The sequence below is a fragment of the Battus philenor genome, unplaced genomic scaffold (genome assembly GCF_028537555.1).
Source record: "Battus philenor isolate CCGP_79_NKW_IND1 unplaced genomic scaffold, ilBatPhil1.0.hap1 SCAF_29, whole genome shotgun sequence".
NCBI classification, from domain to species: Eukaryota; Metazoa; Arthropoda; class Insecta; order Lepidoptera; family Papilionidae; genus Battus; species Battus philenor.
Genome location: NW_027181692.1, coordinates 364,024 through 387,748, shown reverse-complemented (window position 1 = coordinate 387,748; position 23,725 = coordinate 364,024). Strand labels below are relative to the sequence as shown.

Sequence of the window (23,725 nt, the reverse complement as noted above, 5' to 3'; positions counted from 1 at the left end):
CGGAGCGCAGATTGCGTCTAGCCAAAGATCTCTTAAGGTAGTTTAACTCCAGATCCTCCAGGAGTCTTGAATCAGGAAGCCACATACTATTATTTTACCGGATTGGGGAGTCGCTGATCTCTTCGCTTTCGTGGACGTTCCATGGAGTGATTGATCTCTCAGGACCTCACGAGGATATCTCGTCTAGGGTTGTCACTCCGTCTAGTATCTCGTCTAGGGTTGTCACTCGTCGATAATACTCGTTAAGCGTACCGTTCATGAGCACCCGAGAGATCTGAACCTCGAGTTGTTTGGTAGTTTGGTAGTATCGAAATTTCTCCCAAACTACAAATCTACCCACAACGCATGTTGTTGATAAAACAAAATAAACCATTGTACACTAATACCTCACTTTGCGTCGTGGTTACGTTCCAAAAAAACACGACGCAAATTGAAACGCCGCAAAGTGAATTAAGTTTTTCTATAGCAAGCCATGTAAAGATCGAAGATAGGTTCAGGGTTACGAAAATACTACTTTTTAAAAAGAAAATTGTACAAAGTAAACATTTAAAAAACAAAAATAATATAACTCTGCCAATAAATAAATTGGAATAATATTTACCTTTTTTGTAATCAGAAACAACAAGTAAAAATTTATATAAATTTATTATTCTCTTTTTAAAAAAGCACAACACACTACATTACAACACCCTACGTTAGCAAAACAAAGTAAAAATAAAACTGTGTTAAAATTGCGTTAATTTTTAGTTAGACCGCCCGCCAGCCCGTTGATAATCACAGAGTCAAAAAAAGTCACTAAACGGTGTAACATAACTCCTGAAGATGCCCCGTGGAGGGATGAACACGTGTTGAGTGATTTAACGGTGGCGGTTGTGTGATTCGCATTGTTTGCCGCATGCGCATTTATCAGCGGGCTGGCGGGCGATGCACTTTGTTGCACGACTACCACTGCATGTGCAGAAGTGGCTAAATATTGGTCCTTTTCTTATTTAGGATGGACTTCCGCTAGGTATCGCCTGATTCCGTTAAAAATTGTTTAATTAAAATTACAACATTTGCTTCAAATTGTTTTTCAAGTATATTGCATGAATTTGACATCTGAAATTTTTCTAGAAGAATAAAGACCCTTGGACCTTTCGCAACCACGAATATGACGAATAAATAATGGTTTATTTGCCAGGTAAACTTCCGAGCGATCCATGGTTTAGCCCTGATGCATCAGGATCCGAAGGTCCTCCAGCTTACAATGGAACTGATGAGCCTGAATTGTGAGTTGTGTTATCGCTATTGCATGTGAATTTCTAGAAAATTCGATATATTTTTTTTCGTAATAACAAATTATTCTTTTTATAAACATTTCATTCTTTTGAAATTGTCTTACATGAAAACTCAAGACATATAAAATAGCAAACATTTTTATATCTAATATATAAAATTTCCATGTCACAATGTTAGTTACCGTACTCCTCCTAAACGGCTTGACCAATTTTTAACAAATTTTGTTTGCGTATTCAGTAGGTCTGAGAATCGGCTACTATCTATTTTCCATACACCTAAGTGATAAGACTTGTTCACCCTTAAAATTTTTTGACTAAATTTTTTGTTTTTATTTTTTTATGATACAGCAAATAAAAATACATACAACTCTAAATTTTCACCCCTCTACGAGCAACCCCTATATTTGATTTGTTAATTAAAAACTTTAATTTTTTTGTAAAACAACGTTTGTGGCAGCAGCTAGTGTTTTTACATACATACTACTGTGATTAATAAAGTAACGTGAAATTTCTTAAAACTCCGGGCATCAGGGAAGCAGGTGAATTTATTTCCCTACATTGGTAGCACTGTCTATAACATTTTCCAAGCGTCTGTTTTTCAAGAATTGGAAATATCATTTGGCTCAGTCCAAACCATTTTGAAGGACGTTTTGTATCTCACACGCGTCAATTCTCTAGTCGATGTCACACTGCATGTTCTTCGCGACTTTTTTGTTTTTTTGCCAAAAATCGACTGGCCACAACCACCGTATTCGTCTGATTTGGATCCGTACGACTTCTGGCTGTTTAGCAAACTGAAAAGGCACGAGTGAAGTGATAAATAGTGCCAATAGTAAGGTCAATTCTTGGTGATACTTGTATGAAGAACCAGCTGAAGATATTTGAGAGAGTGTAGAGAGTTTAGCACTCTGTGTTTGGCACTAATCGGTGTAACATAACTCCTGAAGATGCCCCGTGGAGGGGTGAAACACGTGTTGAGTAATTTAACAGTGGCAGTTGTGTAATTCGCATTGTTTGCCGCATACGCATTTATCAGCGGGCTGCCGGGCGTTGCACTTTGTTGCACGACTACCACTGCATGTGCGGAAGTGGCTAAATATTGGTCCTTATCTTACTTAGGATGGACTTCCGCAAGGTAACGCCTGATTCCATTAAATATTGAAGTGATTAAAACCGAATCGAAAGTCAGGGAGCCTATACCGGAAAAAAACGATTCCGTCTTTTTTGAGGACTGGAAGAAGTTGGTAAAAGTGTGTTTCATCAGACGGTGGTTACTTTGAAGGTGATGGAATTGATTTGGAAGGATAAATAAAGAATTTACATTTAACAAATTCAACTTTTTGATCACAGTAGAACTTCTGTCAGGTTACAGATGTTTATTTATGAGAATCTACTAAGAGACTCAATTACATGGATGGTATATTTAAAATTTCACATCAGCTACACGTGAAATTTAAAACCAAAGTTAAAGAAATATTATTGAACAAAGGTATGTTATTGTATCCAACAACACTGCGCTGATGTCAATTCGCGGAGTTGCATGTCGTCGCTTTGTGCAACTGTATTTGCAAAGAGCAACTGCTGAGCTTCTGTCTGTTCAGCAGAACTGCCTGCCGAGCTGGTAGCTTGCTGCTGGGTCGACAATGCTGACATCTTATGTTGATTGATTCGAAAGTGTTTGTAACAGCTTATTTGAATATAGAACATGATACCAACCCCAGACATATTTATCTCCTATATAAACATTAATGTTTTAGCCTAAAAAGTTAGTTTAAAACTAACAAGGAATAATGTCATGTTCTAAAGTTGTTGTTGGTTGGACACCCACTGTAAGATAGGCCTGCTCCAAAGATCGCGTACCGCTTTCCAACGATTTTCCAGAACTTCTTCCAGAACCTGCAGTGGAAGAGAAGGCGAAGGAAGTTCTGGAAGAAGTGAGATCCAAGATTCTTTTGACTAAATGTAGTAAAAATGAAATTATAACGACATGTAAGTGTAATAAAACGGCAAACAAGAAAACGAAAATAAAGGAAGAAAAAAAAGTAAACATGTAATATTCTGGTAGGTGACGAAAGTGGTGAAGAAAAGAATGAAACGATTTCTGAAGAATAAAATATGAACGAATGAATGAGATTTAGAATGATATTTTTTTTTGTAAAACTTGTTCCTATGACTTAAGACAGGGGGAGAACAAAATACCCCCTTAAATATATATATATATATATATATATAAGTATATGTATATTTGTTCCTGAGAGAGAGAGACTTTAAATAAGCGTTGAACCAAAATTTGTAGTAAAAGGGCGACAGCTGACCGAAGAAGAAGAGGAGAGACTAGCACGTGACTCATACGCTCTTCTACGATCTCACCCTCACTCACACACGCGCGCATTCGACAGCTGTGACGTCATCGCGGCACGTACTTTACTGCAGGTAATTCACGTATATTAATATTGATTTTTTTATTCATTTAAACACCTGTATACTTGTTGTATATACTTGACACATTTTTGACAGTCTGTATTTATTTCTCTAAGTAGAAGTTTTCAAGCTATTATGTATATCAAATCTGTGAGTCTCTGTGTTTGGCACTAATCGGTGTAATATAACTCCTGAAGATGCCCCGTGGAGAGGTGAAACACGTGTTGAGTGATTTGGCAGTGGCAGTTGTGTGATTCGCATTGTTTGCCGCATACGCATTTATCAGCGGACTGGCGGGCGGTGCACTTTGTTGCACGACTACCACTGCAATTGCGGAAGTGGCTAAATATTTGTCCTTTTCTTACTTAGGCTGGACTTCCGCGAGGTAACGTCTGATTCCATTAAAAAAAAAATTTCATACGTCTATGCGCTGAGAGTGTTAGAGTAGACTGACGGAACTGAGCGGTTGATATTCTCCGCGCCTTGCCGCGTATATACTTAAAGAGCGGTACAGCGGTTTCGGTAGCACATACATTATAGCACTATAATAATGAAGAACTTTAAAAAAATGATTGACCCCGTTTTTGGGACCTCTTGTTCAACTCCTATGGGTGACTTAGGTCTTTATACATTTTTCTTTCGTTCTAGACAATGTCTTTCTTTCATCAACTTCTATCACAATATCTCTCATAGCTTCCTTTCGTACATTATCTCACTTCCTTCGCCTTCTCTTCCATTTATATTCATACTATACATATATATATATATATTAGAAACTTTAAATATCTTACCGTCGTTTGGCAGTTGGTGGCAGGTGAACGGTCACCGACGGTAAGACGCGCGGCATGTGTTTTGGCACAGGAAATTGCTCTTCGAACAAACACACAGTCGGTGGTGACGCATGCGATCGAAATGAACGGTTGTGAGTATTTCTACTTTATATAGCCTTGGCAGAACAGAAGAATTCAGAGAGTTCTTTGTTCTTCTCACTTCCTCTCCCATCTGTCAGATTGAGCAGCTATTCTGGTACTTACTTGGTGCTGTCTAAAGCTGGGTCGAATCAGGCAGGCCTGGTTCCTTCAACCGGGAGCTCCGTATAGATTCATAGAATCCTCAACCCAACTCCTGGTATATATTTAACATGTTTTTTTTATTTTCCAGTCATATCTAAATCGGCCATATTGGATACATCAGAAATGTTAATAAATGTGTTGAAGGAAAATAATACATTAGTTCAAATGTATCTACCTGATTTAATAGTTCAAATTGTTAACACGAGGTCGATGAATCGGCATAAAGCATTGAAAGAATCAACTGATTTATTCCTGGAAAAGATTGAACTGTTCCAAGAAGATGTAATACAAGACGTCACATTGAAACTGCTGAAAGTGATTCTAAAACAAGATGGCGTCGGGCGACACAAAATGGCGCATGTGTGTCAGATGAAAAAGATGGCGGAAAACATTTTAAGATTTCTGAAAGACGTTAACGATTATAAAGGAAACGATTGTTACGGTGTTATAAAGGATGTTTTTGTAATTGCAAAACAAAATGGCGTCGATTCATCGCGTCTATTTTACGTTCTGTCTACTGCAAGAAGAGTGTTCGACTTAAATGAAGATGAGTGTAGAAGAATGTTGACTGAAGAGGACTTAGTAAAAGAGAAGCTGTTCCAGGAAGGACAGAGAGAGATAGATGACATGAGCGTGGAAGGGATTGCGGAGATATGTTATGAGTTCGCTGAATTTCTACTGGAGTCGTGTCGTGAGGTATGTATACTGTTTCATATAGAATCTAGATATTTAATTAAAATTCAAACAGATCACTGTCATCACCATGATTCAGTTAATTTTGATGATGAGTTGCCAGCTTTTCGGTTTTTTATAGGATACACTTCGGAGAGTGCTCGAATGCTCTTTTCGAACTGATTGAGCCTGATTGATTCCTTTATCGGACTACTAGGCACAGGCAAAAGTTTCATCCATACGTTGTCGACATACCCAAAAGTCGAACTAAACGGTTTGGCAGCCCGTTTTTGGTGAGATTCGCCAAGATTTGGAACGACCTGCCTGGGTCTATTTTTCCTGATGAGTTGAACTCTGAAGCCTTTAAGAGTAGAGTGAACAGGTTTCTTTTGGATGGGCGTGTATCACCTTCGTCTTCATCTACACTTACCATCAGGTGAGATGGAAGACAAACGCCTATTCCATTACAACCACAAAAAATAGGCCACACCCAAAGATCACCAGACTTAGGTGGTCTTATGTTATCGAGCCACCTAGCTTCTATGTTACGTTACCTTAAACAACTTCAATAATGCTTCCAAAAACTGATCAAACGATTCGGTTTCTTCAATTGCTTCTGTAATAAATAGAGTTAATTTTTACGTGTCAACAATCTGGATTGTTTGAGGACCTTGACTAAGAATCTTCTTCTAAACCGATAGACGCCCACTGCTGGGCATAGAGGTCCCCATCCTCAATATGACTAGTCTCGAAAAAGTCGAAAAAAAAAGATATTGTGTACTATGGAAGAGGAGAACGAAAATAAAAATTCAAGTGAAAAAATTATTAAGAAATACAAAACCCTGTTCCCAATTAAATAGGGGGTGGAAGGAGAGGTCTCCAATAGGAGGGGCCAAAAAAAGGCTAGTCTAACAATATCAGCATTTAGCCTCGCAGCCTTGACTATGTCGGTCTACGTAATGGGGGGCATAGGCTTTTATCCCCAACGACCGTTAGTTGCACAAGCCATGTCTACCGTCCGCTGCCACTTTGAACCAGCAATCGAATCTCTCACTGCAATCCATAGGCGTCTCTTAAAGATATCTATGGGATATATACCATCGACACTCTTGGCAGGTGAACAGTATGGTATTACAGTAACCAAAGGACGATGCAGTCCATCCTCTGGAGAATTGTTCATGAGTAGTGGCAATCATAATTAATGCACAATCGAACCCATGACCAACCGTCACAAGTCTCAATCCTCTACCACTGGACTATACTTAAAGAAAAGTACAATGCGCCCGTATATTTTATCATATATTTTTCAAGCTGAACTTAGGAAGGTGAAACATATTAAAGTCGTCATAATCGGATGCGGATCTTTTCCAACAGATCCTTATGGAAATATGTGGGTGAGGCCTATGCCCAGCTGTGGACAACTATCGACTGGAGTTATCAGTATGGGTGTGGTAATTTACATTGTTGACATTTTTCGATTCCAGGACACGCTAAAATTGCTTTCAAATCTATTAACAAAACTCAAACCCGAGCAAATATTACAATTGAACACAAGTATATCTTCTTGCTTAAAGAAATATATAAAATTACTAAAATCCACTGACTTATGCTTGGTGGAAAGCTTCGAGAGCTGGTGTAGGCAGCATCTTCTAGCTGACATCGTGAAGAATCTACCAAAATTCGTATTCCCTGAAAAGGACGTCGCACTGGCTTCTTCTTTAAAACTCCTTCTGGAAATTTTCGATGTAACTGACCCAGGATTTGCAGATCTGAAGAAATATACGATGAAATTACTCTCGATTCTCCACATGTACCATTCAAAGAATGATCTGGTGAAAAATATAGGCAAAATCAAGTACTTCAATGATTTATTCGAGATTGCGCTCAGGTTTATGACCCCAATAGAGGTCAAAGCCGAGGTCATGATCGATGGGTTCGGAGAGCATATGATACCGGCACTGTTCCAGTATCTGATAAGGAAGCCGTATATTCTAGTGGATCAGGAGTTGGCTGGTCGTTGTGGACTGTTGAACGAGGTTGCGAAATACTGTGTTCGGAAGAGTAAAACGGAAGAGAACTGCTATAAGGTTTTGGATTTGGTGGATCAGGTATGTATTCCCTTGACTCATTTCATCATCTTCCTTTTCATTTGAATTGGAATTGTTTCTTTTTATTCGATGTGTTTTTTTTTCCATATACCTTCTTCGATTTGCTTTTTTTTCTATTTTTAAACGGTTTTATTTAGTTCGACCCGTACGGTATTTATTTGGGTCAAAATTAGAAATTGAAATTTAAGTACCTTCCTGTTGTCAGATTGATCTGAAATTTAGTACACACATTTAATTTAGATGACAATACAATATAATAAAATCAATAACATTATAAATCTAAGATGGCCGCCGATACAAAATTGCGGATTACATATTTTTCCTTAACCCCCTCAATATGGGTATCAAATGAAAGGGCTACACTAGTAAAACACGATGATTATGTCATAATTTAAAATTCAAGATGGACGCCGTTTCAATATGGCGGACTAGGTACATATTTTTCCACAACCACCACAATATGGGTATCAAAAAACCGTTTAACTTAAAAGTTTTTTAAATGTATTTATTATTTGAAGTTCCTATATTTCATCTATGTTGAGGATCTTTTCATTTGTGATTCGATCTGACAGTGAAATTTCGCTTAGAGACTTAGGTCTTCCTGAAGGTCGTCTATCCATCCATCCATCGACTTGTTGCAACTTTAACTATGTCGATGGTCCATCTAGTGGGGGACAAAACCAAGCCGCGTTACCTGCTCGTGGTCGCTTTAAAACCTTTCTGTATGCCTTGCCCACTGATACTTCACAAGCAATTCTTTGACTTCCATCGATGATCTTGGTTCTTCTGCGGATCCCCTCGTTCCTAAAAGCCTTCTCCATTACTGTGTGACCTTGAGCCTTACGAAGCCAATCGTAAGCGACCACGTCTCGGATCTGTAAGTCATCACCGGAAACACACGTTGGTTAAAGACCATCTTTGAGGTATTTTGGACGAAAAGTTTCGGAATTTCCCGTTTGTCCACGCTAGTTGGATTGTTACATGTTCCTTGTGGTTTAATTCAGTCATCAGTCTTTTCTATTTGCACCATCTTATTTTTGGAACGGGGATTATAAACCTTTTTATTTTCACCCCCCCACTCCCTCTCTTATCCTTCAGTTTCTCTGTCTCTTTCTTCTTTCTATCATTCGCACAGCATTCTATTACGTTTAATTACATCACTTATTACCTCGTAACAAAACTGCAAGAAAAACTTTGGCTTTTTCCTCTAAAAGGGAAGGGAGGCAGCCGCAAGCAACACTTACCCATTTCCATTTCACAAGCCACCCTGAACCCTCCATACATGGGTTGTCGTGTATTCCAGCTATGGCCAACATATGTAAACGCGAGCACGTTCAAACAGAAATTGTGTTTGCTAAGAGATATCTCCAGCATGCAGAGGAAACCCCCACCTGACTCCAGGCCGATGCAATGGCTTGTTGAGTCCATCAGGTCAGATCTAAGCAGCGCTGTTAAGAAAGCCAAGCTAATCGCCGTACTTCCACCGGGAGAAGATTACAAGTACGTTTTATTTATTTTTTGACACTTAATTGCATCAACAGGAGAAAAAGAAGAGAAAATGGAGTGAAAGAAGCCTGAGAAGAATTACAATAAACTGTTAGAACAACTAGGCTCATCATCTAAGCTATAAAACCCCAGCGTTGGGCATAACCCTAATGGATTTCCAATAGGGGTTAAAGCGGCCTTTTAATATAACCTTTGTATCTATAATCAATCATCCTGTATATAAGAGATTTCAAATCTATTGACTCATCACGATATCTCTAAAACCGTATGCCTTGGAAACTTGAAATTTGGTAGTACTATTCTTTTTCCCGAGAAATTTGCTAAGAACGAATTTTTGCGAAATTGTGTGTTTGTGTGGGGGGGGAGGGGGGGAAGAGGGTGTTAGGCCTTTCGAGCAGTGCCAGCCCAGCGGTAGAGGACTGAGACCTGCAATCTTATATGAACGGCATGTTAAGTCTACTATCTGTTTAGATGAAAAATCAGACTAGAAATAAATAGACGAAAGAGAAATTATAAAGATGTATTTACAAATAGTAAAATTTATAGTTCGATTATAATCGAAATTATAAGTAAATATGCGAGCAGTGGTAGTCCCGTCTCATTCGTACACAGACTTACGATCGTAGATCGCGGGGCTGACGCCCGGGATACAAACTTATATAATTCACACTGCGCATTAATTATATAAGATTTCTACTACTCATAAAAACTTGTTTCCAAAGGATAGGAGTCAGCGTCTTCTGGAATCATAATACCACACTGCAATAGCTAACTCGCCTGCCAAGCGTGGCGATTTTAGCATATCCCCTACAGATGTCTCTGGCGTTGATGGAGTGATGTGTAATTTTTTTTTAAATTTAGTTTCTTCTTTATAACATGGATTAGTTAATTTTCTTAAATTACACAGGATGATTGGTTGTAGGTGTAAAAGGTGTAAAGATGTGAATGTATAGCTAATTTGCTGTCAATTAATATATGTAAGAAAAGGACCAATATTTAGCCACTTCCGCAAATGCAGTGGTAGTCGTGCAACAAAGTGCACCGCCCGCCAGCCCGCTAATAAATGCGTATGCGGCAAACAATGCGAATTACACAACTGCCACCGTCAAATCACTCAACACGTTTACGTTACACCGATTATTGGCACTAATCGGTGTAACATAACTCCTGAAGATGCCCCGTGGAGGGGTGAAACACGTGTTGAGTGATTTAACGGTGGAAGCATTTATCAGCGAGCTGGGGGGCGGTACACTTTGTTGCACGACTACCACTGCATGTGCGGAAGTGGCTAAATATTGGTCCTTTTCTTACTTAGGATGGACTTCCGTGAGGTAACGCCTGATTCCATTAAATAATTAATATATGGTACATCCCGTATAAAATCAATGGTTTCATAAATATTAAAAAACGTAATGATAATATAGTAATTAAAGGCCATTTCAAAATTCCTATTACAACATATTAAAGTTAATTATTGTTTACTCTCTGTCTCTACAGAAGGTACTGGCCTAAAAGAAAATTGGAACTTATTATAGAGAGATCACTTTATAGAGGGATGGTTGTGTGGGAGTCGTATATACACTGATGTGATGTCTGAATGAATATTAGGCGTAAGATTTTGTGGGCGAGCGTAGCCGACGGGCGAACTTAGTGTGCCGAATTAGTGCAGCGAGCACATGCACGCACCGGTGACGCGGGCGCAGACCTTTTGTTACTTTTGTTTCTTTTGCGCCTTTGTTCTATTGCCCGCTTTCACTCGGTCGCAGAGCACATTGCGCCCCAGAGCCCCACGACCAATGCACGTCCTTTTTCTCGCACTCAAGCGCTAATAAAAATTTGTTCGTGTGTTAAATAAATTGATAAAGTGTTACAAACATCTTTTAATAAGCCACTAACTCTTTAGTTGTATAACAAAATTTAATATTTCACCAGGTTCTATGTCTGAATAGTGTGGAAGAACTTCTTCCATATGAGTTTTTCTGGTCCAACCAGGTCTACATGGAGCTGGTTCGCCGGTCAATTGCCTGCTCGCTTGGCCGAAGTCCAAGGAGATAATGCTCTATTGCTTGGCGCTTTATTGGATGCACTTTTTGCAGCTGATGCCAGCGTTCTGGACAGCATAAGCCAGCTGGTTGCAGGTGGGAATCCACTGATGATGATACGTTCCTAACTGTTATAATCATCACCTACTTCAGGTGAAATTACACTGCTTTATAACCTTACCTAGTAGATTTACAATAGCATTAGTTGGAAGGGCATTCAATTATTAACACCTTGATTAGGTGATTGTTCCATCTAATAGGAAGCCTATCTACAACGGCCATTAGTTGCGTGATCATCACACATCATCTTTGTTTGGATGTTCGGACTCGGACTGGTCGATCCTGAGGATGCCCCGTGGAGGGGTGAAACACGTGTAGAGTGAAATAACGGTGGTAGATGTGTTTCGCATTGTTTGCCGCATGCGCATTTAACAGCGGGCTGTCGGGCGGTGAATATTGCACGACTACTGCTGCATAGCGGAACTAGCTATATATTAGTCCCTTTCTGACTTTCGCGAGGTAACGCCTGAATCTATTAGTTACACAATATATATTTATTATTTTGAATAGACTTCACTAAACACCTTTGGAAATTCAATATATATATTTATTACATTATATTCAATACATGCCTCCTTTTTGTTTATATATATTATATATATATATATACATATTTAAATGTATATATGTTTGGAGTTTATATTAAGGATAACGTGTGACTAGGTGACACAGTTGAGGGTTGGTGGGATGAAGCGATAACTACATGCATGGCCTCGCTGGCGGCACGCGAGGATCTCTCCATCTACGAGAGGCTATATGAGAGATGCTGGGACGGAACTTCTTTAGGTGTATGCAATCGACTCATGGTACCATTGCTCAGGTAAGTTTTTATCATATTTATTTAAAAAAAAAACACAGCCATTATTTATAAGATAATTTCTAATGTAATTTGTAGTAATATTGCTACATAAAAAGCCGCCATATGTGTAAGTTTCCGCGGACGTCGTCACAACGCTTAACCTTTTGTTCGTCTCGCCCACTCGTCTCGCTCACTCGTCTCGTTCACTCGTCTCGCTCACTCGCACGGCGTGCACGATACGCGCTCTTGCTTGCGCCTTGGCAGGTAGCCAAGGCGCAGCACGTGCGCCCGCGGCCGTTGCAGTTCTCGGGGAGTCGGATTTGAGCCATGGTTCGATGCGCAACCGCTCGTAGGCGCATTATTCATTTTCTGGGCACAAATTATGTTAATTATTCAATAAACGTTCCACATCACAAATTTTAATTTACATGTACTGCATGTGTACTTAAATAAATATATATAATAAGAGTGTAATATTAACTGAAGGTAGATATGTTTCTGGTCCGAGATAAAAAATAGTAAATTGGCCAAAAAGCCCACACAAAATATCCGCAAAAGTTAAACAGTTATTTCAAAGATCGGGGCGAAGAAAGAGATGCTATATGTAAAAGTATGTTGAATAAACGAAAAGAGAATGAAAGAAAGAAGATGGAACAACAATTTCTATTTCAATTGTAAGAGATGGGAGAAGATAGTTTCAATGAAGTAGATTTTTAACATTACACCTATCTCCCGATTTACACGGTAGATACGTGCCTGAGAAAAACGTGTAAAACGAAAAAGCTTGCAGAAAATGCTCAATTTCACTATTTAACAGTTGTGATTCTTTTCAATATTTTTAGGTGTACATAGAAATAAAAATAAAATGCATTGATAGATTAAACTGATTTTTTTATTTAATTACAATACATTAAACAGAGAAAAAATAAATAAAACCAAAGGTGTTTTATTATCACTTATCGCTTGTAATTTACGAATATGGAAAATTAAATCTTTCTGAAACTGTGAAACTTTCACTCAAATACAATTTTCCGTAGATAAAACTTTAATTTTATGCGAAGAAATACAGACACAGTGTGTGTGTGCAGCAAGTCGGCACATAAGCTCGGGATTCCCCGTGAGATGTGTGCACAGCGCACGTGTTCAATCACAGTAGCATTTAGTAGAGTGCGATAGAAACAAAAAAAAACTTATTTGGAAAACCGTGTAAAAGCGAAAACGTGTAAAACAAATACCGTGTAAATCGGGGGATAGGTGTATATACATTACTTTATAAAGTTCAAATGTCACTTTTGTTCCTTATCTCTTCATATGTTAGTTGTTATGTATGTATACATATGTATTAACAGCAAAAGATATATATATATATATATACTTCTCTTTTTATGGCCTCCGCTATTGAGGAGATCTCCTTCCACCCTTATCTGGTTGGAGACAGGGATATTATTTTCATTTTCTATTTTTTTCACACAATATTTATATTTTCTCGCTCTTCTGTCGTCTTATGATCTTTCATTCCTTGTTCTTTCTTACTACACTTTCTCTACCTTTCACACTAATTTCCCTTATGTCCAACCATTATTACTTCACCTTTAACATTAATCCCTTGAAAGCCTTTACATCTAGAAGAACAAACGAACAAGAGAAACCATTGACCAAAGACACTGGTATGTTTAAAAAATGTTGGTGATTGGGTCGTTTAGCACAGGAGGGTGGCTTTTATCAAAATCCATGTCAGGAGGCGCAATCGTGGGATATTATGAAAATGATTACTGTAGTTTATTTATAATCAATTTCTTTACACGATCAGACAATAATAAAGTAAGAAATAAGAATGATTCATAGGATATAGCGATTTGTACCTGACCCGGTGCGCTGACGATCTTTCAAAAACTGCCTCAATCCAAGATGGCCGACAGATAGGCGTCGCTCCACTAATGACTGTCAAAGTCAAAAATAAAAAAACGCTCTTAATGTCACAGACAATAAAAAAAAACAGTACGAGAAGCATTATTATAATAAATACATTTAAATTTTTTTTTAAGTTAAACGGTTTTTTGATACAAATATTGTGGTGGTTGTGGAAAAATATGTACCTAGTCCGCCATATTGGAACGGCGTCCATCTTGAATTTTAAATTTTGACATAATCATCGTGTTTTACTAGTGTAGCCGTTTCATTTATACCCATATTGAGGGGGTTAAGGAAAAATACGTAATCCGCCATTTTGTATCGGCGGCCATCTTAAATTTATAATGTTATTGATTTTATTATATTGTATTGTCGTCTAAATTAAATGTGTGTACCAAATTTCAGATCAATCTGACAACGAGAAGATGCTTAAATTTCAATTTCTATTTTTGATCCAAATTCCGTACGGGTCGAACTAAATAAAACCGTTTAAAAAGTAATATATTCTGTGTAAAGTGGGAATTTTCTACAGGTGCTCCAAAAGCACAATTTGCGAGGAGTTCTTCTCAAGGAAAATCGAATCCCTGGTCGCCATGTTGAATAAGATTCCGAGACAGGTGACCGCTCAGTATAGCTACCACAAGTGTGTGGTGGACTACACGCGTGCCCTCACTCTTTTTAAAGTGATCTTCGAAGTGGTAAGTGTTGTAACCCTTGTCTTTCTGATCTGTTTATCGCAAACCCAGGTAGAGTAGAAAATAGTCTTTGAAATTTTATTTCAGCTTCCAAAAGAACGTATACAGTCGCCAAAGTCTCAGCTGTATAGTCAAATAGCAGAGAAGGTAGCTGATAGTCCTTTTTACCTGGTGAAGGTGGTAGCCAGTCGGTGCATGGCACTGGTGGCGAAGAATGTGGTGCAATGCGTTGACAACAACGATCTGAAGTTGAAGAACAATTGTCTGTGAGTTATGTTTTTGGTATATATTGCGAAGTTTCTGGGTTAAAAATTACCAGTTCTAATGTGATCTATGGTCTAGTTCGTTTATTCTTTGTTGACACTTGACGCTCCCAAAAAGGCTGCTATCGGTCTTAAAGCTCTGGAGTGGTGATCACGTATGCCACGGATGTCCACCCGTGGACATACAGTGAGATTAATATTTACGGAAAAATGTTTAGCAAGCACTGATTTCACCTTTTGAGGGGCAAATCCAATAAAGTAACTTGCGCTTATGACAGATAAAAAAATAAACTAATTATAAAAATAGATCCTAGGTGATTTTTTTTACTGTAAGTACAGTGCTTATTGCTGAAAATAGTATTCCAGTGAGAAAAAAATTCTAAAATCTTTTTTAATGAAAGTTAAGTATCAAAGAAAAGTCACTGGGGCGTGAATTCATGACCTCGGGCGTTGGACGGTTAATATCATATATATATATATATATATATATATATATATATATGCGTGTATATGTGTGTTCAATGACGGACTATGCAAAGGGTCATATTGAATATCTAAGGCGGAAAGCATATATCTAGTAGTGTAGGCCTGCCTTCTGAAATTACTTTTATTTCTGATGTAATATATCTTCTTTACCTATTCTCCTGCTTTTTTTTCAACGATTTTTTTTAGGCCTCCGCTATTGGGACCTCTCCTTCCACCCCCATTTTGTTGGGAACAGGGTTTTTATTATAATATATTCACATGAATTTTTTATTTTTGTCCCCGTCTTCCATAGTTCACAATATCTTTTTTTCTTCCTTCTATCATTCCATAATTCCATCTTCCTTTCTCAATCATTCCATCCTATTCTAAGTAAGAAAAGGACCAATATTTAGCCGATTAGTGTAACATAGCTCCTGAAGATGCCCCGTGGAGGGGTGAAACACGTGTTGAATGATTTGGTGGTGGCGGTTGTGTGATTCGCATAGTTTGCCGCATGCGCATTTATCAGCGGGCTGGCGGGCGGTGCATTTCATTGCACGACTACCACTGCATGTGCGGAAGTGGCTAAATATTGGTCCTTTTCTTACTTAGGATGGACTTCCGCGAAGTAACGCCCGATTCCATTAAATACCATCTTATTCTGTTTGCTCCTTTCTCTCTCTTTGCATCCTTTTTTATTTTCTGTGTTGGAACATCAGTTGATATACGTCCATTGCAAGGTCTAGACCGATCCTCCTTGGGGGGAGGGGGAGGGGGGCAAGTGGCCACTTGAGAATCTTTTGAACCGTCGGTCGCACAACGATGTGCCCAGCCCACTGTTGGATAACAGTGGGCCTGAATTTTCTACTTCCAGACGATTCCACTGCGAGATCTACAATTGCATGGCAGCTGCGATCTGGTGTCAAGCACCTGCAAAACCTGTCTTCTATGATTACGTATTCGACCAGGCCGCATGGACCCGGGCAGTTGACCCGGATGTGGAGTACAACCTTCCCATCAAACCTCACTGGGTGAGCCTGTAAACTTTGATATCCTCGGTAGGAGATATATATATATATATATATATATATATTTATATATATATTATACCTTAAATTGCATAAGTTTTAGTTCCACTGACTTGTATGTTATATGTAAACCTGTATTCGTATGGACTAGTATTTTACAACCTCTTATGTGCGATGCACCTTAGCCTTTCGAAAATACGCCTCCCCCTCCCCCTGTGTATATTTTTATATTAAAGCGAAAGGGTTAAACTCGAGGCGAGTCCACTTTGGAATTGCCCACCAATGGGGTGTGTCGTGGGGCCTACGTTTGATATATACCTTTACAACGATAGGACAAAATTAAAATGAATTACATTCACAAAAAATTAAGAAGAAACATAATCATCAACTTTTGATCACCGCCTTCGATATCACAGTTGAAGCGGTATAGACGAAAATCTGAAGATGTAACATAGTAATTATAAAAACATTGTCAAAAAAATCCTGATTTTCAGTACGAAGCGTAGCAATGGGGAGGGGGAGAGGGATACAAAAAATACGCTCCCCCCCCCCCCTCTATATATTTACAATAGAATCATCATCAGCCCATAGACGACAACTGCAAGTCATAGACCTATATATCTCAAAGATATCTATTGGTCAGATATAATATACAATAGTCGAAGACATGTAATATATACATTGTATATATCAAGGGTGGTCAAAGTGCGGCTCTTTAAACGACTATTTTTGTCTCCGATTGATTGTCGAATTATTTCAATATTTAAATTCATATAACCAACGTCAGCTGCTGGGAAATCGAAACAAATTACTAGCGTGAACAATTATTATTATTGCATCACAACATTAGCGAAATACAAACACCGATCGTAATTAACTAACCCGCGTCTTAAGTATTGTTAGGAGTGCTGTCATATACGTGTGCATATATCTAACTTCAATGCACATGTTTTGTACTTTCATATAATTTTAATGGATATGATTTTTGTAAAAAAAAAAAACATTCTTTTGAGTGTTTTAAATGCGTATTCAATTGCGGCTCGAAAAAATTTACAAATTATCACTTTGCCACCCCTGATATATATATGATAGAAAGTCTATACGTGTCAAACGATAGCGCGAGTCAATCAACTGCTAGCGCCATCTATCGCCAAATTCCTTAGTTATAGAGACGAGAACGCCATCTTGTGACGTTTTAATAATATATATAATGTTTTATAAAGAGTTATGTCAGCTTCGCTATTATGCCCATAGACGCCCCCTCCCCCTAAGATATCTATGGTGTATACCCTCTGCATAGATATCTCGTCGATTCGATCACCAAGCATGCTTGGTGATCGAATCGACGAAATAGATGAAGCCATGCTTGGTGATCGTAGTGTGATGATGCGGCTGCGAATCCTCTGAAAACTTGTGAGAAGCGGCAACCTTATTCAGTAAATGAACACAGTGAATTGTATAATATTGGTGAATTGTATATTGTCCTGAGAATCGACCCCCGACCTCACGATAGGCCACCACTACTGTCTGGTTTGCTGTATCGTTTTCGAAAAAGAATTATCAACCAATTTTACATCTCTTACTGAAACACTACAGCAAAAGAGTACCTTCAGCCGTGCTGTGAGTGTGGAACTGGATTCTTCTAGCAGTCTGCTGAGCCGAACTTCTACACGCACTCGAACCTTCCTCCACACCCTCTCGGAGAACCCTCTGGAGTTCGACGTCGGCTTCCTTCAAGAAGATCAGGTATGACCACAGGGAGATTTATTTTGGTAATTTTGTACCATAAAAACCAAAATCAGTATTAAATAATACGCAAGTAAAATAGTGTCCCATAAATCAACGTCAAGCAAAACTGGTGATAATGCCCGTATCCAATACTAGCCAACACTGACACTAAAATTATTTTAAAAATCTTACACGTTTTTTCACATAAAGAGTGATTTATAAAAAATAAAGTGGAAAATTTTCATCAAAATTGTCGCGTAGACGTCGTTCAAATATCCCATAAATCAAAGACGAAACGAAGCCGTTCGATGCAGGTAGTGGTTTGTATTATGAATATAATAAAAAAAAACTATCATGTAGTTGTTAAATGTGTGATGTCTAATAAATCAACGCTAAGTCGAAATTGGCAGTTATACAGACATTGGAAAATAAATCTAATAATTTTGTGTTACGTACTTTCATAGTGGGTTCCCATAAATCAACGTCAAGATGTGACGTTTATTTATGGGACACGCACAAGGTGCGACCTGAAAGCTGGAAAGGTTCCTGAGGATACCTCCTTAGTGTGATTTGGGACACAGGGGTTTAGTAGACTTCGTTGAGTTACAGTTCTAGGAATGAAGGATATTGTAGTTACTGCTACTGGAGCTTCATGATGGAGTACATGCCGGAGGAAGGCACAGCTTCCTCCCAGTATTTGCCTTGGCATACTACTGAGGGTCAACACCAAGTTCTTTAAGAGATCCGGCGGGACCTCCGAAGTTACCGAAGATGACCACCGAAGGTGTCCATCTAAATTTCCCTATCCCCATGCCAACAAAAGTGAGGATCTCCTATATTTGGCTTTCTTGGCATATACAAGTGTCTAAACCAACTACAGGGTGATTGTCAAGTAAATAAAACGATCTATCAGACTATGAAGGGTTGTACGTTATTTTTAACATGAGAATTTTTTTATGCTGTCTATTCATCCTGTATAAAAATATCGTTTAAGTAAGAAGAGGACCAATATTTCGTCACTTCCGCACATGCAGTGGTAGTCGTGCAACAAAGTGGATCGCCCGCTAGCACGCTGATATGCGTATGCGGCAAACAATGCGAATTACACAACTGCCACCGTTAAATCTCTCAACACGTGTTTCACCCCTCCACGGGGCATCTTCAGGAGTTATGTTACGCCGATTAGTGCCAAACACAAAGTGACACTTTGTTGCACGACTACCACTGCATGTGCGGAAGTGGCTAAATATTGGTCCTTTTCTCATCTATTCATCCTGTATAAAAATGTCATTTAATTGTTAAATAATACAGGTTTTATTGTATTATTAATAGTATAATATGTGTTGCTAACTCTTGTTGCATAACAAGCGGGAAATGTCTAGTGAAAAGACTAAATATCATCAGCGAATTCTCATGATCTTGCTGTTGTTCCACCTAGCGGGGTGCCTATCCACACCGAGTCTACCGTCTCATCATCCATCATCTCAGACATCCTCCTATTGCAATAGTTCTAGCTACGTTTGATGGCCTATGTTCTATGAATCTCCTTTTTTTATTTGACTTCGAAACTGGTTTTGCAATATTGCGTAGCTGGTGTAAGATGTAGAAATGAAGGCAATGTTCCTAAAACTGAAATTCAGGAGTATTGACCTACCCACAAACATCGCCACAATCATCGCTCTTCCGCTGCCGTGTCCTGGTGAGGAATTATTCAGAGAACGTCGTTAAAACTTCTTCCATTTGCTCCAGGAGTATCGTCAGGAGGTTTCCTTATCAGAAAATCCAATCAACTACCACCCGAGTGCAGCAACCATCACAGCGTCCTTGAGCCGTGCCTGCCATCTGCCGCACAAGCAGTGGTTGGTCACCACATCTACCACTCTTACATTGGGACTGCATCGAAACGTCAAATGGCTAGTTGCACAGGTAAGTATGATCTGGTACCAGGTCGACATGATAACCTTCGTTATTCCACCTAGTGGAAGTACCTTTTAGATAAGAATGCTAAACAGAGGAGAAGGTAACAACAGATGGCTGCCAGCGTCTAAGGTTTTTCGGGTGGTGACCACAGATCAGCAAGTGCAGAGTAAAAAAAGTTGATGTTCGAATTTTGAATTTTTTCGAGATTATATAGTCTGTTTTTGGGTTCTCTCTGTGTGCGTATATTAATGTGATAAAAAATAACTAATCAAATTAAACTTCTCTAATGTGTTTCTGTGTGTACTTTTATGTATTTTTGTGCGTGTGCGCAAAGTGGGCGTGGCCGTGTGAGCGACCGTTCATACGTACGTTTATGAAAGTACAGTCAGCATTATAATTCGCAGGCGATTTGCAACTGCCAAAAGGAGCTCAAGGTTCACGCTACCACGCTTCTCCCAGCGCTCTTCAAGATGATCGCGGACACCTCCGCCGAGGAACAAGTCCTGAACGGCCTTCACGTGGACGTGGTGAGTTCTTTAAATTTTTAGGTACTTTTGTTCCATAATTCAACGTCATTCATCGGCGTATGTTGGAGCAAGCAGCAACCTAACCCTTAGAAAGTTATGAACAAATCTTTCGTTACGTATTTTATATACAGGATGATCCATAAATTAACGTCAGATATAAATCGGTAAGGCTTTTAGATAATTAAAAAAATATATTCTTTATTACGTATATTATACTGTCCCATAAATCAACGCCAGACCTAAATCGGCCTTACAGAGCAGATAGAGGCTAACACTAGAAAATTAAAAAATGTTATAATCTATATCACGTATTTTATATACAGGGTGTCCCATAAATCAAAGTCAGGTCGCAGTCGGTTAATTAGGCAGATAGATGTTAGCACTATATGATTTAAAAAGAGTGACCCGTAAATAAACGTCAGGTCGGTCGAATCTATGGTATATTTTATACACAGGGTGTCCTATATATAAACGTCGAATCGAAATCTGACAATAGATATAATTTATTACCATTCAAGGCATAGATTGTTGAAAGGGTTCTTTTGTTAAACAATACATAACTTGCTCGTCAAACTAAGAGATCCCTCGCGGAATCCAACTAGGATGGGCAGCGTTCGGGAAGCTCCAAAACATCTCGTTCAAGATCTAGCAATGTCTGAAGACGAGGATCTTTGACCAATATGTTGCCGGTGATGACATACGGATCCGAGACGCGGCCATAATGGGACTCGTGAGAAGGCTCAGGGTCATCTGAAGGTCAAATCATAAATGAGGTCTACAGAAGAATCAAATTCACCGACGTAGCTCGAAGAACTGCGCATCTGAAGTGGCAGTGGGAGGGGTACATCGCTCTTGAACCCGATGGCTGTTGAGGCCTGAAGGTTCTTGGGTGGCCACTCTGACCGTGGTTAAGCGAAGTCGCTGATTGCGGGCAGCGCAAAACCAATCACCGTGGGCGATTCCTATTCCCTGCAGTGGGCGAAGGCTGAAATGTAGAAGTCGATAGTTAAATCGTTAAACACGTTCTAGTATTTTCAATTTCGATATTTTCAACACGTTGAACGCCATGGCGGACACCATGTGTCCGACAGCATACTGTCCAGGGGACCACGCCATTAAATCGAAAATCGTCCAAAAATCGCCAAGGTGTTTTTTGCAAATATTGTCAGTGAAACCCTTAAAAATAATGGGCGACTTACGGAAACAGCGATTTACCCATTATTTTTCTGCGGGGCCGCGCGGGACACATGCATTGGTAAAAACAGTCGAAACACTGTCCGTTGGCTCCCTAGAGGCTTCTGAAGTGATCGAGGGCATGCGGACACATGGTGTCCGACGCGGCCTCTTAGACCCAACATGATGGCAGTCACGTGGTGTCCGTCGCGGCCCACTGAACCAAACATGGTTTTTAGTCTAGCGTTCAAAGTGTTAATAATAATATTTCCAAGCTGGACACCATCATCAGCTGGCGGGATGAAGGAGATATTTTTGAAGAAATCACAGATGACGTGAACGTGGTGATTGAGAGATTAATCACCACCTGTATCCGCAACGGATGCAAACGCAAGACAGCAGACATCGTGCTACAAAGGCTTGACGTACTGCTAGAAATATATGGCAAGAAAGCACAGATTGGATGGAATTGTGTAACTGAATGTATAGAGGGTGAGTGAGTTTGACTTCTAATAGTTCTAAAAGAACAGGTTAGGTGACTTGGACTTCTGAAATTGTGTGACAATGGACGGGAATGATAGCTGCTTAGCTGTGACCTGCGATCGTACATCGCGGGGCTGACGCTCGAGATACAATCTTATATAATCTGCGTATCACACTGCGTATTAATTATATAGGATTACCACTGCTCACAAAAAAGTTTCCAGGGGATATACCATGTTAAGATTACGGTATATAACCCCATAGATATCTTTGGCGAAGGCCTGTGAGACGCAGCGTGAGAGGTCAAACATGGTGGACAGAGGAATACATAAGATTCAGGCGGCTTCCAACCAGTTCTAGAAGTTTGTGGGGGAGGCCAATGTTTAGTTGTGGACTAAAATGATAAAAGCACGATACAGAACAATTAGCCCTAAGGCATAAGACGTCATCGGAAAATACTGGGGGTGGACCAACCGGGGGAAGATGATAAACATCCAGCGTCTGGAATGATGATGATGAAATTTAAAAATAAAAAAACTTTAAATTTAGTCACTGCATATGTATAGGTATATAATTTTCGAATTAATGTCCCGCCAGTGAAAAACAAAGACCTGGCTCCAACGTACTTGAACATCATGAAGACCATAACAAAACGAGGTCTCCACGTGCCGGAGCTACTACCGGCTCTGCTGGAAACTCTGGAGTCGGGTCCCCGTGGCCTGAGTTTAGATCAGGCCGCCCAGCTGTTTGGGAAGGCAGCAGCAGCTGCACCTCCAGCCCTCCGTCATCAGGTCACCGCGCAGTATAGGAAGCTGCTACGAAGTCGCATTGCTCAACGTCAGGAGTATATAGACCTTGTGTATTACGCGCAATCAGACCTCAAAGACCTCTGCGATGACAAGATTTTTGAGTGAGTGTTTACAAGTTTTAATTTAGTTTTTTTGTCGCTAGATGGCGCTATATGTTCATTACAGGTGACGTCATTTTGACTTCCTTCAAACTTAACTATTTCGTCGGTCAACCTACTAGAAGGCCTACCCACGCTACGTCTACTGGTCCGTGGTCGGCCATCGCTTGCAAGAGCGATGTGTCTAACCCACTGCCACTACAGACGAGCAATTCTTCTAGCTATGTCGTTGATCTTGGTTCTTCTGTGGAACTGTTCATCTATGATTGGATCTTGTTAAACTCCGAACATAGCTCCCTACGTTGCTCTCGTGGTTATCTTGAGCCTTCTTACGAGGCATTTCGTAAGTGATCACGTCTCGTGACCCTCAAAAAGATCTACCCTACAATAATAGATTTAAAAATGTGGTCACTCCATTATTCTTTGTTACAGGAAGATATCGGGCATGGTATTCAACGTGACAGACCGGAACAGGTCTAAGTGTCTTCAGATCCTGTCCGGATTCGTATCCAGGTGCAGTCTACCGGCACCAAGCATGGTAGATGAACTTCTGGAGGTGCCCGAGGTTGAAGAACAGGTGGCTTGTGGTAACGCAGACGCGATGGGATTAGTCCGAGCTGGTCTTCCACTCATGGGTGAACAGCTTCGCACCAGGTATAATAACTTT

General features: G+C 39.6%; 2 protein-coding genes across 2 annotated transcripts in view; one reads left to right on the top strand and one right to left on the bottom strand.

Annotated features, from left to right (window-relative positions):
• LOC137926194 (venom protease-like) overlaps positions 1-23,725 on the bottom strand; it is a 289,572-nt gene that overhangs the window by 43,793 nt on the left and 222,054 nt on the right. The gene's annotated exons all lie outside the window — the stretch shown is intronic.
• LOC137926413 (uncharacterized) overlaps positions 1-23,725 on the top strand; it is a 43,035-nt gene that overhangs the window by 14,628 nt on the left and 4,682 nt on the right. The window contains exons 15-31 of the mRNA XM_068770013.1: positions 1,181-1,268; positions 3,574-3,710; positions 4,503-4,620; positions 4,860-5,467; positions 6,928-7,551; positions 8,855-9,051; positions 11,050-11,195; positions 11,823-11,979; positions 14,402-14,567; positions 14,652-14,830; positions 16,167-16,323; positions 17,917-18,066; positions 19,798-19,974; positions 20,373-20,495; positions 21,944-22,160; positions 22,749-23,061; positions 23,491-23,712. Of these exons, the coding sequence (XP_068626114.1) occupies positions 1,181-1,268; positions 3,574-3,710; positions 4,503-4,620; positions 4,860-5,467; positions 6,928-7,551; positions 8,855-9,051; positions 11,050-11,195; positions 11,823-11,979; positions 14,402-14,567; positions 14,652-14,830; positions 16,167-16,323; positions 17,917-18,066; positions 19,798-19,974; positions 20,373-20,495; positions 21,944-22,160; positions 22,749-23,061; positions 23,491-23,712 (3,779 nt within the window). The remainder of the gene's footprint in view (positions 1-1,180; positions 1,269-3,573; positions 3,711-4,502; positions 4,621-4,859; positions 5,468-6,927; positions 7,552-8,854; positions 9,052-11,049; positions 11,196-11,822; positions 11,980-14,401; positions 14,568-14,651; positions 14,831-16,166; positions 16,324-17,916; positions 18,067-19,797; positions 19,975-20,372; positions 20,496-21,943; positions 22,161-22,748; positions 23,062-23,490; positions 23,713-23,725) is intronic.